We start from the raw sequence: 17,846 nt of genomic DNA, 5'->3' as shown, positions 1-17,846 counted from the left end.
TGAAATATCTCAGAAATCCCCGGACGATTCACGTGTAGATGCAGATGTGATCCTGCTGTGTGTGACACATGCTTTATCATGCGCTGAAATCAAGCAGATTTTCTGACACAGTGACTTACAGTCTACGCTACTATGAGAACACAGAGGGGGTAAAGATTTCTGCTAAATTGTGTCATGTGATGTGTCATGTCTTGACTGGTTTGTTTCTTTTTTTACAGTTTGCTGGACGCAGAGGAAGTCAAGACAGTGAAGGGTGAGTGTCTTTCCTTTGAGTCCTTTCTAAAGGCTCTTTTTGTAGGATGTGGGGTGATTCTCATTACTGCCTCATCATTGTGTCCATTATAGTAAATTCCTTTCTCTTTAGGTTAGTAGGGTGAGGGGGTGGGGGGTATTCTGTCTTGGCATACAGCTGAAATGAAACATTCACTCAGAAAAACAGCTCACTGACGGAGGAGGATCGTGACTAACACACACATCCTTACACCGATCAGCCATAACATTAAAACCACCTCCTTGTTTCTACACTCACTGTCCATTTTATCAGCTCCACTTACCACATAGAAGCACTTTGTAGTTCTACAATTACTGACTGTAGTCCATCTGTTTCTCTGCATGCTTTGTTAGCCCCCTTTCATGCTGTTCTTCAATGGTCAGGACCCCCACAGGACCACCACAGAGCAGGTATTATTTGGGTGGTGGATCATTCTCAGCACTGCAGTGACACTGACATGGTGGTGGTGTGTTAGTGTGTGTTGTGCTGGTATGAGTGGGTCAGACACAGCAGTGCTGCTGGAGTTTTTAAACACCTCACTGTCACTGCTGGACTGAGAATAGTCCACCAATCAAAAATATCCAGCCGACAGCGCACCGTGGGCAGCGTCCTGTGACCACTGATGAAGTTCTAGAAGATGACCGACTCAAACAGCAGCAATAGATGAGCGATCGTCTCTGACTTTACATCTACAAGGTGGACCAACTAGGTAGGAGTGTCTAATAGAGTGGACAGTGAGTGGACACAGTATTTAAAAACTCCAGCAGTGCTGCTGTGTCTGATCCACTCATACCAGCACAACACACACTAACACACCACCACATGTCAGTGTCACTGCAGTGCTGAGAACGATCCACCACCTAAATAATACCTGCTCTGTGGTGGTCTTGTGGGGGTCCTGACCATTGAAGAACAGGGTGAAAGCAGGCTAAAAAAGTATGTAGAGAAACAGATGGACTACAGTCAGTAATTGTAGAACTACAAAGTGCTTCTATATGGTAAGTGGAGCTGATAAAATGGACAGTGAGTGTAGAGACAAGGAGGTGGTTTTAATGTTATGGCTGATCGGTGTAGTTGCTTGCTGTTTGCTGTTTAAGATCTCTTATTTCTGTAAGGTCTGGGTAAAATTAAGAAGCCAGAGGGCCGACTGTAGACTCACTGCTCATCTGTTCCATGTGAGCTTACTGTTCACACACAGTGGTGGAAAATATCACCTACAGGAGGAGGAATGCTAACTTTATTACCCCGAAAAGAGAGAGCAGGGAAAGAGAGAGAACGATGACAGAATCGAGGGGTTTGAAACCTAACTGTGAGGTTTCATCTCTGTACTCAGAAGAACTTGTATTCCCACCCTGAGTCGAACCCTCTGTCAGGTTCGGCTCTGTCGGCAGGAGCAAAGCTTAGCGCTCAAGACTAATACCTGCACCTTTCAACTGGTAATCCTCAGCCCCCCAACCTCCCCCACACACCCCATTCCACTATCTCACAGACATCTGCTGAGAAGGAGCTGGCGGAGGGTCAGAACATTCCCACGCAGAGCTCTCTCGCACTCTCGGACACACCCACACAGCTGGATCTGCAGCACTTAATCCATCACAGCTGGTTCGGAGTTGGTTTGAGTTTTAGACGGCTTGTCATTGGCGATACAGCTGTGAGTTGTTGTGCTGGACTTAAAGGGTTGAATCACTGTTATTTGATCCTGTAGAACTTAAATAGCTTGGATTTCTGTAAACGAATCATGCAGTCATGGTCCAAATCACAGCACAGCCTGAGGAGTACGCATTCGATACATACCATCAGAGCCAGACGTGTTAGATGAATGTTCTATCTAAAAACATTAATGGGTGGCACGGTGGCTTTGTGGGTATCACTGTCGCCTCACGGCAATAATAATAATGGGTAGCATGGCTGAGTGGTCTAAGGCGCTGGATTTAGGTAGGATTTAATCCCATCGCTGCCAGCTCATGATGTTCACCAGCTTGGTATAGCTTCTGCTCATTCTGAAGTGTGGTCCCATGCACTTAGTGCTTTTGGGACAGTGGTAGCCTAGTGGGTCGAGCTTTGGGCTGTCAACCTAAAAGGTTGAGAGTTCGAATCCCAGCTCTGCCATGCAGCCACTGTTGGGCCCTTGAGCAAGGCCCTTAACCCTCTCTGCTCCAGGGGCGCCGTACGTTGGCTAACCCTGCACTCTGACCTCAACTTCCAAACAAGCTAGGATACGCGAATAAATAATACAGTCATGGTCCAAATCACAGCACAGCCTGAGGAGTACGCACACGCTACGTACCATCACAGCCAGACGTGTTTGCTAAACGTTCTATCTAAAAACATTACTGGGTGGCGTGGTGGCTTTGTGGGTATCACTGTCGCCTCACGGCAATAATAATAATGGGTAGCATGGCTGAGTGGTCTAAGGCGCTGGATTTAGGTGGGACTTAATCCCACCGCTGCCAGCTCATGATGTTCACCAGTTTGGTATAGCTTCTGCTCATTCTGTGTGGCACATGCACTTAGTGCTACGTACCATCACAGCCAGACGTGTTGGATGAACGTTCTATCTAAAAACATTACTGGGTGGCGTGGTGGCTCAGTGGGTAGCACTGTCGCCTCACAGCAATAATAGTAATAATGGGTAGCATGGTTTAGGCGCTGGATTTAGGCTCCAGTCTCTTCTGAGGCGTGGGTTCGAATTCCACTGCTGCCAACTCATGATGTTCACCAGCTTGGTATAGCTTCTGCTCAATCAGAAGTGTGGCAATTGCACCTGGAGCTTTTGGGACAGTGGTAGCCTAGTGGGTCGAGCTTTGGGCTATCAACTTAAAAGGTTGAGAGTTTGAATCCCAGCTCTGCCGTGCAGCCACTGTTGGGCCCTTGAGCAAGGCCCTTAACCCTCTCTGCTCCAGGGTTGCAGTACGTTGTCTGTCTAGCTGAGAAAGGGGGATAAACTATTAGTGAGGGCAGAATGATTGTCTTAAAAATACACTGTAAAATCCTAAACAAACTGCATCTTTCAAAATGCAGGCTGATTTTGTGACCTGCAAAGTGACACAGCCCGCCAGTAGATGATGTTACACATATTTACACATGATCCCAAAATATTCAAGAAGATAAGTAAGAAAATTAAGCATAAGGAGGAAATTTAATGAAAGTGAAAACAAGTTTGTGCTTCAGGAAGAAAAACCGGTGCGTCTCTTGTGTTATGAGGCTGTGTCTGTGGTAAAGTAGGACAATATAAATGCAGAATTCAGTTCCAAGAAAAACAGCAATGTGACTGCAATCACAGCAGGATACGTTACAATCGGCCCTTTGAGGGCCACCATAATGCTGATGTGGCCCTCGGTGAAAATGAGTTTGAGACCCCTGAGCTAGAACAACGGCCGCTCTTCTGAGGAGGCTTCTCACAGGACTTAGTATGTAGTATGTCTGTGGGAATTTGTGCCCATTTAGTCAAAAGATGACAACGTTTGTATGGCTTGGCACTGATGTTGATCAATAAAGATTTAATTGATGTTCCAGCTCATTGAAAAGCTTTTCAGTGGGGCTCAGGTCACTGGGGTTTCTTTAATTCAAGCTTTTCTTTATGTCTTTATAGAGCTTGCATAGTGCACAGGGGCACAGTCATGTTGGAACGGGAAACAGCCTTCCCTAAACTATTGCTGCAAAGTTGGAAGTATAGAATCTCCTTTATATAACTGATTGATCACAGTTGTTAGTAATTGTTGTGGCTGAAACACATACATTAAAAAATTTTAAGGGGTGTCCCAATACCAATGTATATGTAAATGTATAGATGAAGTTTGAAAAGAGTCCTGTTGGTGCAGTACAGCCAGTACTTGAGCCAAATTAGTCCCAAGAATGAAAAATGTGTATGTTTTTGGGTCTTTTAGTAGAACTTATATCCAGAAGTACCTGCAGGGGTGTAACTACCAGTGGGCAGGTGCACTGGGGCCCATGACGGTGGGGTGGGGGGAACCCTCCACGACATTTACATTTTCGGCATTTAGCAGACGCCTTTATTCAAAGCGACTTACAGTACAGTTACAGTATACAGGCTGAGCAATTGAGGGTTAAGGGCCTTGCTCAAGGGCCCAACAGCAGCAACCTTGCAGTGGTGGGGCTTGAACCACCAACCTTCTGATTACTAGACCAGTACCTTAACCACTAGGCTTGCCCTCGACATGAATTAACCCCCCCCCGCCCCTTTACCAGCATACAGCATTTATGTCATATATTTATATATATTTGTTGAGGGGGCCCAAAAGTTTACACCACTACCTGTGTAGGAGGGCGTGTCCCACAGTTGCCAGGTTTTTATTTGTGATAAGCAGGTTGTGTGTTTAACATTCCTGTGTGTTTTTGTGCTTGAACAGCTGATAGCGGAGAGGATGACGGCTCCGAGACGAATCCGTCTGCCAGGACGTCTCACTCTAAAGTAAGTGACTTGAGGTTACCCAAAGCCCTCAACATTGTTTTTGTGGTTCTTTTTTCTAATCCCGCTCCGATCCTCTGCTTCCTGCTTGCCTTTTTAAGACTTTTCTTCATTTCCTGACTGCCGAAGCCTTCGTCCAAATGATAAGCATGAGTTTTATTACAGTCCTTATCAGACAATGCAGACACGGCATGCATAACAAATGCACCAGACTGACCCTCGTTGATTAAAGGGCGCTGTAAATGTATTTATGACTCGCTGTTGGGATTGGTGCAGTTTAATTTCAGAAGTGCTTTTGATGTCTCTGGTTAGTAAAGGTTATATTGGTTGCAGGGCACATCATTAAAAGTGAACGTTAAGAAAAATGGACAGAGGTTTGAAAAGTATCCCAGGATCTACACCTACCTGGTGAAATGTATAGCCATGCCCTGCTTACCTGTGCAGAATCCATGACCAAAAACAGCACATTCATACGATCTAGTCCTGTAACGCAGCATTTTCCAACCTTTTTTTGCACTACGGACCAGTTTCATATAAGATATAATTTCACGGGCCGGCGGGGGCGGGAAGATATAATAATATTGCTTTCAAACAGTGTAAAAATGAGCTTTTTTTGCTGCAACGAGATGCTGCTCCCACCTAGTGGTGACAATAAGACAATATCACCCAAAATAGAAGCAGTGAAAACTGCTTTTCTAACGATCTCTAATTATTTATTCTTTCTGTGTGGCCCAGTATTAAATAGCCCACTTACCGGTACCGGTCTGCGGCCGGTGGTTGGGGACCTCTTCTGTAATGTTTTCAACAGTAACCTTTCTCAGTGCGTTTCTCTTTCCCCATCTTTGCCTCCCGCCAGGTTTTTTTTTTGCGTTTTCCCCAATCCTAATCCCAATCTAGTCATATCTAATTACTTGATTGCATTTCACTTCCTCTCTACTGATGATGATCTCCACCCTGATTGAGGAGAACGTGTCTAGCACACGCCCCCACCGACACGTGTGTAGTAGCCGACTGCATCTTTTCACCTGCACGAGGCGAGTTCATATGTGAATCAGCCTTGTGTACGGAGAGCCACACCCTGATGAACGCATCATCCCTCGACTCTGTGCAGCGCCATCAATCAGCCAGCAGAGGTTGTTTGTTTGTTTATTAGGATTTTAATGTCATGTAACGATGTATTCGAGATCCCAGCTTTGGTGTTCAGCGTGTGTTTTACCGCTGCGCCACCTGAGTGGCAAATCTGTTAAGTTTTTTCAACGAATAATATTGTGCCATCGTGCATCAGAAAATGTTCTTAAAGACTTCAAAGAAAGGTTTCCATGCACAAATTCCAACAGACATCGCCAATTTAGTAAAAGACGTGCACAGGTTACACTAATCAGCCTTAAATAAATGTCAGATTTAGTTTTTGTTTAAACTCTGTGCTTGCTTGAAAGATACAGTAAAAACACAATGTGGTTCGACTTTAATTTGGATTGTTTGGACAAGACACAGCATGTTTACTTTGTTGTATATATAAAGCGCTTTATTTTTGTTTGTGGGGAGGATCTCTGTCTTTTAACCACCCGTGGATCTTTAGAGACGTTTAGTCGTGTTTCCCTTCACTTTGAGCTCTTTTTTAACTGCCATTCAGTTTTCTCTCTCTCTCTCTGTGTGTGTGTGTGTGTGTGTGTGTGTGTGTGTGTGTTTGGGGGGTTGTTTTATTCTGGGGCAGAGTCCTGCTGACTCACCCTTACTGTGCCCAGCATGAATGTAAAGTTTTTTTTCTTTAGTCCAGCACTGAATGGCTGTGTGTGAGCCAATGAATGAGCGGCTCGGGAGGTTCTGTTTTGATGTGGAAAGTACCCATAGTTCTCCTTGGTTGGTTCCACTCTTCTCTTAAGTATTCCTCTTACTTCTCTCTGTATTCTAGGCTCTGGAGACATCCGAAACATCTTTCACCTCTAAGACACTTTCGGACGATGCCTTACAGGACGGATTCCGTGTCAGGAGACACAGAGAGCCAATCAGCACTCAGGATGGTCTGACCACAGACAGGTAGGTGGTGCTGGAGCGTCTGGGTAGCTAAAAAGCCATAATAAATAATAATAGATGCTTTTTAATTAGACCCTCAGGGGCTCAGCACACAAGATCAGCAAATCATTAACATCAACATGTGCACATTTGGGACAAAGCAAGAGAGGTGCTGGTGATACAAACATCGAGTCTCTAGAGCCAGTTTGCAGAAACAGGGTCAGCTTCAGCCAGTAGATGTGTTCTTTTAGGTCCTCTTGTATAAAAATGCACTGAACTAGGTGCTCGAGTGGCGCAGCGTTAAAACAAGCTAGCACACCACTGCTGACTTTCAAATCTCAGCTCTGTTACCAACATCACATCATCTGGTTCCTCTCAAGGTTTCTTCAAATCAAATCAAGGTACAGAACACAGTACAACTGGGTACACAGTCATATGTGTACAGTGAGTACAGCAGGGGGCTCAGGACACAGCCCTGGGGGGCGCCAGTGCTAAGGGTGAGGGTGGGTGAGACGTGTTTGCCTACCCGTACTGTTTGTGTTCTGTCCATCAAGAAGTTAGAGATCCAGTGACGCAAGGATGGATGACGTCCCAGGTTCTCTAACTTGATGGTTAGTTTGGAGGGGATAATCGTGTTGAATGCTGAGCTGTAATGTAAGGGAGATTTTTTTCTTCTCACTCTCGCCCTCGGCTTGCTCAACAGGGGTTTTTGGTCTGTCGGTCCTGGATTCTGTATAGTTGCTTTGAGACGATGTCTGTTGTAAAAAGTGCTATACAAATAATTTTTACTTGACTTGACATCAGTGATGTGGCAGGATTTGAGTTGCATGAAAACCAGCCGGGCAGCTGAATTTTGAATCAGCTGCAGGGGGTTTAATAGTGGACATGGGAGCACCTGCTAGGAGGGAGTTGCAGTAGTCCAGCCTCAAGAGAACGAATGATCAGACAAGAACTTGAGTGACTTCTTGTATGAATCGGATGTTGTAGAGGAGGAACCGGCATGATCTCGTCATGTTAGCAACCATACATCTCCATACCTCTAGCTGAGCCTCATCATGGATCTTCTATAAATAATGGTTTGTCCGAAAACCTAGTGAGCTGCCTTGCTGCCTGCTGATCTACCTGGGCAGCTGCCTCAGTAGAGAGGATTCTAATAAGACATTAAACTCATGAGGCAGATTACTTAGGTGCACTACTTACGTCACTGCAGTTTTAGCTTACTAAGCTAACACAGTTAGCCTCAGACCATTCAAACCAACAGGCTGAGGCGGCACAGCCCGCTAGCATGCCAGCTAACGTCTCCCTCCGTGTACCGAAAACGGTTAAACTGTCCCTGACGAGCCTGAATTTACACATAAATTCCACTCGTACACCTTTATACAGATTAAACATCAATGAGAATTTATTTACATTCAAAAAGAACTCCGTTGGTTGCTCCTCATTTGTCCACCATGTTTGTAATTTTTGGTGAGAAAAGTTGTGCCGCACTGAATGCTGGGATTGCCTTCAGCGCTAAAGAAGCATGGGACGCTCCCTTGTTATTCAGTCAGATTATCACTCAGAATTAAGGCGCCTCAGTAGGAGCATTTTAAGGAATCTAAGAATTTAGACACGCCCTCTTCTCAGGAGTGTAGGATGACGTAAAATACATCTATGAGAGATTAGTTTGTGTAGTATGAATTGATGAATGATCCTCTATAAGCTGTAAAAATAGCAGCGTGGGAAGAATTGAAGATGGAACAGTGATGTACAGATGTACAGTGGTACAGTGGGTAATGCTGTCGTGTCACAGCCTAAAGGGACTAGGTTCCATTCCCTGGTGGAGCAGTCCGGGTCCTTTCTGTGTGGAGTTTGCATGTTCTTCCTGTGTCCATGTGGGTTTCCTTTAAATGCTCCAGTTTCCTCCCACAAGTCCAAAGACATGCAGTCAGGTGAATTGAAACTACAGTGGTACCTTGTAACTCAACGTCCCCTTAACTCAAAATCTTTGAAATTCAACGCCTTTCATCGAGAAATTTGTACCCTTAAACTCAACGTTTACCCTAAACTCAATGTGTTCAGTTCTTTTTTTATGTATTTAATTTCAAATGAACAATGAACAGTCACTTTGTTAAACGCTCGGCTTGACCGGTGCTGTAATACGTCATCAAAGAGACGAATCTGCATTTGTGTGGAATAACAGTCAGATTCACTCTGAAAGCTCCACATGTATCTGTGTTTATCTGGATTTTCCTCACTGTTTCACTTTTAAACTTGTGTTACAGCTCAAGGTTCTGAGATATTTTTATTACAGTGTTTTATATTATATTTCTGTTATTTTCAGTGTATAAGTGTCAAAAACAACACCATTATTTTACAGCAGTCTAAAATATATGCAAGTCCACAGGACCATGGAACGCATTAACAGGTTTCCCATACATCCTTATGGGAAAAAATACCTTAAAACTCAATGTCTTTAATGCTCGACACCACTCTTAGAACCAATTGGCGTTGAGTTTCAAGGTACCACTGTGCTATAAATTGCCCTAATTGTGAGTGTGTGTGTGTCTGTGATGGCCTGGCGACCTATCCAGGGTGTTTCCTGCCTTTCACCCAACAATTCGGACCCACTGCAACCCTGACCAGGATAAAGCGGTGGTAAAACAGACAGTGAATGAGTGAATGAATGTTCCTAATAGCACAAGCTGTGGACTTTAGTTTCTCTTGCTGAAAACCTTTAGACCTTTTCACGACATCACAGATATGCATCTCTCTAAAGCCGGCGGCAGACGTTTTTTATGAGTGCATCTCGATGTCTGTTATGAGATAATAACATCTGAGATAATGACATTTCAGAACACGACTGGCACGGATTCATCGGCAGCTTTACCAGAAGCTGATTCATCGAGTGCTTGCAGATCTGGTTCTGGTTGCTCTGATGGAAACAGATACATGCTGAACTTCTCTCACCGTCCTGCACTTTAAATCCTCTGTCTGCACTGTTTAACCGGCACCAGCGCGTGGATGGTGGCTCGGAGACACCACGCACTCACTACAGCTGGATTAACCTATCAGAGGTCTGGCTTTTATACAGTCAACACGGCAGTGCAGTAAAATAAAGGTTATTCTAGACTCGTGGAATCGAAATGTGGTCTGGTGTGAGTTGTGGCCTGTAACTGATTCCGTATGAAGTCATGAAGATTCATTCAGAGTCGTTTGAGTCTGTTTCTGTCATTCATTCGTCTGCAAATGTTTATTAAAGCAGATTGTTTGGGAATAGTGGCTGACAGGTGACTGGACTTTGTTGACGTGAATTAGTCGTATGAATATTTTGAATGTGAGCAGATGGTTTTCAGTCGTTTATCAAACACTTGTTCACATCTAGTGTGTGATAGACACCGTTGGACAGTGACCTTGTGTTCTCATATTGGTTCCCAGCTACAGAACACATTGGTTACAAAATCCTGCTGTAAACTTCTGAAGCCTTGCTTGGTCTTGTTTTTTCTTACCTCTCGACATTTTTATGCCCCATCGTGCAGTCTGAGTTTCTCAGAGGTCTGTTAGTTATACCTAAGTACAGGGTTTCCTCTGTGAGTGCAGGTCCTTAAGTGTTTATTTCCCATTCTCTGGGATTTGCTGCCCTCATCTATTCATTCCTTTCTGTTGTTTTGCACTCGGCTAAAACCTTCATCTTCTCTAAAGACTTCCTCTCTTTCATACGGCTTTTGTTTTGTGAAGTGACCGTGAGTTTGTAAAAATTGCATTAAGTTGAACATTATTATATTATATTACATTATATTATATTATATTATATTATATTATATTATATTAAATTATATTGTTGTTTTGTTGTTGTTGTTGTTGTTGTTGTTATTAATATTATTATTTTTATATTATTACCATCATTACTATTATTATATTATATTATTGTTATTATTATTATATTATGTTATTGTTATTATATAGTAGTAGTATTATATTATTGTTATTATTATGATTATATTGTATTATTATGATATTATTATTATTATTATTATTATTACTATTGTTATATTATATTGTTGTTGTTATTATTATTAATATATTATATTATATTATTATTATTACCATATTATATTATATTATATTATATTATATTATATTATATTATATTATTATTATTATATTATATTAATTATATTATATTATTATTATATAGTATTATTATTATCATTATTATTATTATTATTATTACTATTATATAGTATTATTATTATTATTATTATTAAATACACCACTTGCAGGCAGCTTCCAGAAAAGCATTTTATACTCAGAGTTCCTTGGCATTCTTTCGGCACTGGGGTGGTGCAGCATTAAAGTTTGCTAGCCCACTACATCTGATCTTGTCAATGGTGCTATCAGCCAATCAGGCACAATTTAGCGTCTTTTAACTGAACCCTGCACCACTTAAGCACCGTATTTATTTATAGATGATTTATGTACATTTCTACTTTAACACACCACTGAGTTTGATATTTTTGAGGTTCAGGAAAATCTTAAAAGGCTCAGGAACAGCTCTGCATTCCTATCATTTTAAAAATATTAAGGGCTAACACTGGGCACAAAGCAGGAACCTCCTGGACCGGACGCCAATACATCGCAGGGCTTCAGGCCACTCCAAACCCCTAAATTTACCTTTCTCCTCAACCCGGCAACCAGGCACAGCGCTGCTTACATTCTAACCCAGATCTCAGCACTGGTGGGTTAGTGTAATAGAGCGCTGTGCCACCCAAGTGCTTAAATGTACATCAGTGCTAAATAAATAAGAACGTGTGTTGTAACTTTACCCACACACACCAGCTCGTCCAGTGTTTATGTTTAAGAGTAAACGCTGCATAGCATTAAGCCTGACTTTAACCAGGTTTACATACCACCTTTACATAAAACGTTAATTCAGCAGCACATCATGAACCCATAGTGTCTACTGGAAATGATTACATGCACTATATGGACAAAAGTATTGGGACGCCCCTTCTAATTATGAAATTCATGTGTTTCAGCCACAACAGTTGCTAACAGCTGGAGTAAATCAATGATATAAAGGAGATTATATGCTTCCAACTTTGCACCAGTTTAGGGAAGGCCCTTTGCCGTTCCAGTATGACTCTGCCTCTGTGCACAAAACAGCTCTATAAAGACATGAAGAAAAGTTTGGCTTAAAGGAACTTCAGTGGTCTGCACAGAGCCCTGACCTGCACCACTGAACAGCTCTGAAATAAACCGGAACATCAATTGTGGCTTTCTTGACCAACATCAGTACCCAGCCATACAAACACTGTCATGTTTTGACTGAATAGGCAAGAATTCCAACAGTCATACTACCAAGTCTTCTGAGAAGCTTCTGCCAAGAGCGGCTGTTGTTACAGCTGTAAACATCACACCGAGGTCACTCTGTTTTAATACCAGTCGTTTTTTTAAATGGGACGTCCAACAAGCTCATGGTCAGGTGTCCAAATACTTTTGGCCATATGGTGTAGTTTAGCAAAACGGAGGTCAGTAAGTGTTAAAGCCGATACATCAGTGTTTTGATATAAGTGGTGGGTGTGTGTCGGCAGTTGTGCAGGCGTAGCTCAGTGGTTAAGGTACTGGACAAGCAATCAGAAGGTTGCCGGTTCAAGCTCCTGCCTCTGCCAAGTTGCCACTGCTGGGCCCTTGAGCAAGACCCTTAATTGCTTAAATTGTATTTAGTCATAATTGTAAGTAGCTTTAGATAAAAGTGGCTTGCAATTAAACATCACAAATGTAAAAGGTTGTTTGTATTCTCACTGGAAATGGTCAGGTATGTTTTAGCTTGTGTGTATTTGTGTGTGTTTGTGTGTGTTAGACCAGGACTGCTGTTCTTTTTCCTGTTTTCTCTGTTGGCGACGAATGGCATCATGACTCACGTTTCACTTCTATAAACAATCAGACTGATTAAGTTAGCGGGTGATGCACTTTCTCTCCGAGCTTCCCTGAGAAACGTTATGCCAGCATCTGTTTTCATTCATTCATTAGCCTGGAGACGTAAAACATGACTTTTATTCATCTGAACTTAAACTTAGATTTACCATCGTTAATATGCAACTTACATGCTGAATCCGATTACCAGAGGACAATCAGATTACTTCAGTAAAACAGAGCGCACTCATAAAAGCTTCATGTTTTTATCCCTCTTGTTGTTACAGTCGATCCTCGTCCGCGTCAGCTGAGGAGAAGAAGCCGGATGAAGACAGGGAAGGTGGGGGGCTGGAAAATAGAAAGGAGAAGCAGTCAAGCATGGAAAAAGAAGCGAAGCTTGATGAGGAGCAGGATGAAGAACAGCATGAGGAGCAGGAGGAGAAGAGTGAGAAAGTAAGTGTGTGTACTGGTTAGACTGGTTCCAACTACAGAGAGTCCATTGAATAAAACCTGTTGTCAAAGCTTAACACTTAAAAATAGCCATTAAGATAACCGAGAAAGCCAGTTAGAGAGCAGAGGAAGCCAGTAAGAGAGCCGAGGATAGAAATAAGAGAGCCAAGAAAGCCAGTAAGAGCGCAGAGGAAGCAGGTAAAAGAGCAGAGGAAGCCAGTAAGAGAGCCAAGGAAGCCAGTAAGAGAGCAGAGGAAGCCAGTAAGAGAAACTAGGAAACCAGTAAGAGAGCAGAGGAAGCAAGTAAGAGAGAAGAGGAAGCCAGTATAAGAGAGCAGAGGAAGCAAGTAAGAGAGCAGAGAAAGCCAGTAAGAGAGCAGAGGAAGCAAGTAAGAGAGAAGAGGAAACCAGTAGGAGAGCAGAGGAAACCAGTATAAGAGAGAGCAGAGAAAGCCAGTATAAGAGAGAGCAGAGGAAGCCAGTATAAGAGAGCAGAGGAAACCAGTATAAGAGAGCAGAGGAAGCCAGTATAAGAGAGCAGAGGAAGCCAGTATAAGAGAGCAGAGGAAACCAGTATAAGAGAGCAGAGGAAACCAGTATAAGAGAGCAGAGGAAGCCAGTATAAGAGAGCAGAGGAAGCCAGTATAAGAGAGCAGAGGAAGCCTGTCAGGTCAGTGCACTGTGCAGTGTAGGGACAGTGGTAGCCCAGTGGATAGCGTTGTGGGTTATGTACTGGAAGTTTGTGGGTTCTGCCATGGAGCCCCTGTTGGGCCTTTGATCCAGGTCATAAAACATCTCGGCTCCAGGGGTGCTGTGGAGTAACTGCCCCTGTGCTCTGACCCCACCTTTCAAAAGAAGCTGGGATATGCAAATAAAGGAATTTCATCTGTACAAGGTACTGTACACATGTTGGGACAGTTAGCATTGTACTGGCCTTTGCAAAAACCTGTTTGACTTGTCAGGCGTCCACAATAATAATGACAACACATAAAAGGCGACAGTACGGGCTCAGCATTGTCTCATTTTTCGTTTCAAAATCCTCCACACATTCTCTATTGGGGACAGGTCAGGACTGCAGGCAGGCCAGTCCAGTACCCGTACCCTCTTCGTCCACAGCCACGCCTTTGTAATGTGTGCAGCATGTGGTTTTGCATCGTCTTGTTGAAAAATGCTGAACGTCCCTGGACAAGACGACGTCTTGAAGGCAGCACATGTTGCTCTAAGATCTCAGTGTACTTTTCTGCATTAATACTGCCATCACAGAAGAGTAAATGACCTTTGCCAAGGGCACTGACACGACCCCATACCATGACAGATCCTGACTTTTGGACTTGTTGCTGATAACAGTCTGGATAGTCCGGAGCACATGGCGTCCATTTTTTCCATAAAAGACCTGGAATGCTGATTCATCTGACCACAATACACATTTCCACTGTGTGATGGTCCATCTTAGATGCCTCTGAGCCCAGAGCAGTCGACGCCGCTTTTGGACATGATTAACATAAAGCTTCTTTTTTGCACAGTAAAGTTTTAAGTGGCATTTGTGCATGTAACTCTGTATTGTAGTGCTTGATGAAGGTTTGCCAAACTAATCCCTCACCCATGTGGTTATATCAGCTATTGTTTAGAGGCGGTTCTTGATGCAGTGCCGTCTATGGGATGGAAGATCACAGGTGTTCAGCTTAAGCTTGCGCACTTGGCCTTTACGCACTGAAATTCCTCCCGATTCCTTGAATGGTTTAATGATATTATGCACTGTAGAGGAAGAAATATGCAAATCCCTTTCTAATAATGTAATAATTTCAATAATTTTCTCACACATATGTTGATAAACTGGAGATCCTCTGATCATCTTTGCTCATCAAAGACTCAAAGACTGGATGCTGCTTTTGTACCAAACCATGATTACAATCACCTGTTTAAAATCGCATCATTATTTAGTTTTTTCACCTCATTACTAGCCCTAAATTGCCCCCGTCCCAACTTTTTTTGGAATGTGTTGCAGGCCTGAAATGCAGGAATGGATGTTTATTAACAAATGAAATGAAGTTGAGCAGATAAAACATGAAATATCTCAGGTTCAAACTGTCTGCAATCAAATAAAAGTCAAAGTAAATGTAAGGAACTCTGTGTTCCTTACATTTATTACATATGTTCTTTATTTTATTTACGTTTTCCATACTGTCCCAACTTTTTCTGATTTGGGGTTGTAGTTTAAACTTTGGCTACATGTCCCCAGATTGTAGTTTTAAATTGATTATAATTGGGGAACAGTAATGATTTATGGATCAGGATTGCTAACTGTTGATAATTGTTACTCTTAATGTCTTTTATCAGGACTCCTTTTTAAATCTTTTTAATTTGAAGTAGAAACAGACCATGAGTGTAACCACCTCCCTGTAACCCCCTCTTACTCCCCTCACTATCTGTCTCTGGGTCACTGTGCCCCCGCATTCCTCTCTCTCCTCACACCGTGCCACCAGTCCCTCTTTTCTCTTCCTCCTTCTCTTTAAACCTCGTACAGAAGGCAGGAGGAGGAATTCAGGGCTTATTAGAGGGAGGAAACAGAGGGGTTCTGCTGTTTGACAGATAACACAGTTTTACAAGTGGATGAACTGGAGGCTCTGGTCTCTGTCCTGCTGGAGATACATGACAGGATGCCAGGATCATTTTAAACAAGACATTTATACCACAGTGTTTGGATAGCTAGTGCACTTGTAATGAGGTTTAAAATCCGGAGGTGAGGCCTGCCTGGGGGTGGAGGTTTGACTACTGAGTTGGTATATTAATACTTTAAAAATGGATTAAGTATGAAACCATGTTAATGTGTTTATGGTTTGTACAAAGCCAGCAGAACAGCAGTAAGCCCCCCCCCCCCCCCCCCGCCCCCCCCCCCCCCCCATCTGCCCTTTCGTGGGTAATTTTTAATTTGGTTTATTATATTGCTACCAATCCCAGATCGGGACAGTGGTAGCCTATCAAGTGAAAGGTTGAGAGCTCGAATCCCAGCTCTGCCATGCAGCCACTGTTGGTCCACTGTTTTAGACTGATTTGTCCAGTACATGATGTGTCCAGTACATCCAGTGTTGTCCAGTACATCCACTGATTCAAGCTGATTTGTCCAGTACATCCACTGTTTCAGACTGATTTGTCCAGTACATCCATTGTTGTCCAGTACATCCACTGTTGTCCAGTACATCCACTGTTGTCCAGTACATCCACTGTTTGAGACTGATTTGTCCAGTACATGATGTGTCCAGTACATCCAGTGTTGTCCAGTACATCCACTGTTTCAGACTGATTTATCCAGTACATCCACTGTTGTCCAGTACATTCTTTTCATTGCTCTTGCTTCTGTGTATTTCCATTACGAAGCAGTGACCGATGTCATGTTTGGTCATCATCATTTCCATCCATCTGCCTCTTGTCTGTCGTGTCATTTTCATTGTTGGTTCATTATGAAAAGCTCAAAGTTAACAAAAAAAATTAACCTTGCTTGTGTTTGTCTTGCTGTTTTACAGCCCGTTCTTCAGGACCTGTCCAGTAAAGCTTCACACGGTACCCATGAGCCCCACTCAGAGCCTGCCCCTGCACCTGAGAAGGTGGAGGAGGAAAAGGAGCACAAACTGGTCACTCCCAGTCTACAGAGACAGGATTCATATACCCTGAGGAGCATCCTGAAGAAGAGTCGATCCACCAGTTCAGAATCTGAGTCGGCATCAGAGAGGAATGAAGCTCATGGAAGAGGACAGGAGGAGAAGAATCAGGAGGAGAAGAATCTGGAGGAAAAAAATCAGGAGGAGAAGAATCAGGAGGAGAAGAATCTGGAGGAAAAAAATCAGGAGGAGAAGAATCAGGAGGAGAAAGAAGAAGCTGTGGAGAAAATGGAGGTGGATAAAGGGGTGAAGGTTGTGGAGAGAGCGAGCAGCAGCTGTAGTGATGAACCCCGGTCTCCGTCTGTTTGTACGTCTGAGGGCGAGGAGCTGGACAGCAGCAGTCTGAACGGCAGCATGAGCCCCTCTTTTAATCAGAGGTACGCTGGATTGTAATCTATTTAGTTGTTAACACCGTGGTTCACTTCTCAGATGGGTATGAGTGCCAGTTCCTAGTTAGTTTACTTAGATGTTCTTGCTTTAGGGAGGCTGTCATTTACAGCAAGCAGGTCCTGGGTTTGATTCCCAGGTGGAGCGGTCCAGGACCTGTCTGTGTGGAGTTTGCATGTTCTCTCTGCATCTCCGGAAGCTCCGGAAGCTCCAGTTCCCCTCCCACGGTTTAAAGACGTGCAGTCGGGATAATTGGAGATACTAAAATTGCCTTTAGATGTGTGTGTGTGTGTGTGTGAAGGTGTAAATGTGTTTGTGTGTGTCTGCCCTGTGATGGACTGGCCCTGTCCAGGGTGTTTCTGTGTGCCTGGCACCCATTGAGAGCTGAGATAGGCTTCAGACCCCCCACCCCCCGCAACCCTGATTAGACTAAGGTACTTAGAAAGTGAGTGAGTGGTTGGGTGTTCTTGCTTTATTCACAGAAAATATCAATTTCACTTTTAAAATCTCAATAAAACTATGTGGGTGGGGTCTTGATTGCCAGATAGAGAGGCATCTGTGCAGAGTGCATGGGTTCAGCTAAGGACTGCATGCTGTTCGGAGGAGGCGTGAGCAGCAATATACCCACCTTGACTGCAATCAGGGATCCTCCAGCAACGGAAGACAAATTGACTACACTAAATTGGGAGAAAATGAATAAATAAAATAAATAAATAATAATAAAAAATAAAAACACCAGGACATT

General features: G+C 43.3%; 1 protein-coding gene across 2 annotated transcripts in view; it reads left to right on the top strand.

The window, feature by feature from the left end:
- svild (supervillin d) overlaps positions 1-17,846 on the top strand; it is a 123,430-nt gene that overhangs the window by 58,480 nt on the left and 47,104 nt on the right. For both annotated transcript variants that reach the window (XM_063003195.1, XM_063003194.1), the window contains exons 3-7: positions 219-253; positions 4,642-4,703; positions 6,613-6,737; positions 12,896-13,061; positions 16,580-17,091. In XM_063003195.1, the coding sequence (XP_062859265.1) occupies positions 219-253; positions 4,642-4,703; positions 6,613-6,737; positions 12,896-13,061; positions 16,580-17,091 (900 nt within the window). The remainder of the gene's footprint in view (positions 1-218; positions 254-4,641; positions 4,704-6,612; positions 6,738-12,895; positions 13,062-16,579; positions 17,092-17,846) is intronic.

The sequence above is a fragment of the Trichomycterus rosablanca genome, chromosome 10, assembly GCF_030014385.1.
Source record: "Trichomycterus rosablanca isolate fTriRos1 chromosome 10, fTriRos1.hap1, whole genome shotgun sequence".
NCBI lineage: Eukaryota > Metazoa > Chordata > Actinopteri > Siluriformes > Trichomycteridae > Trichomycterus > Trichomycterus rosablanca.
The sequence above is the reverse complement of the archived record's forward strand: the minus strand, read 5'-3'. Positions and strand labels throughout refer to the sequence as shown.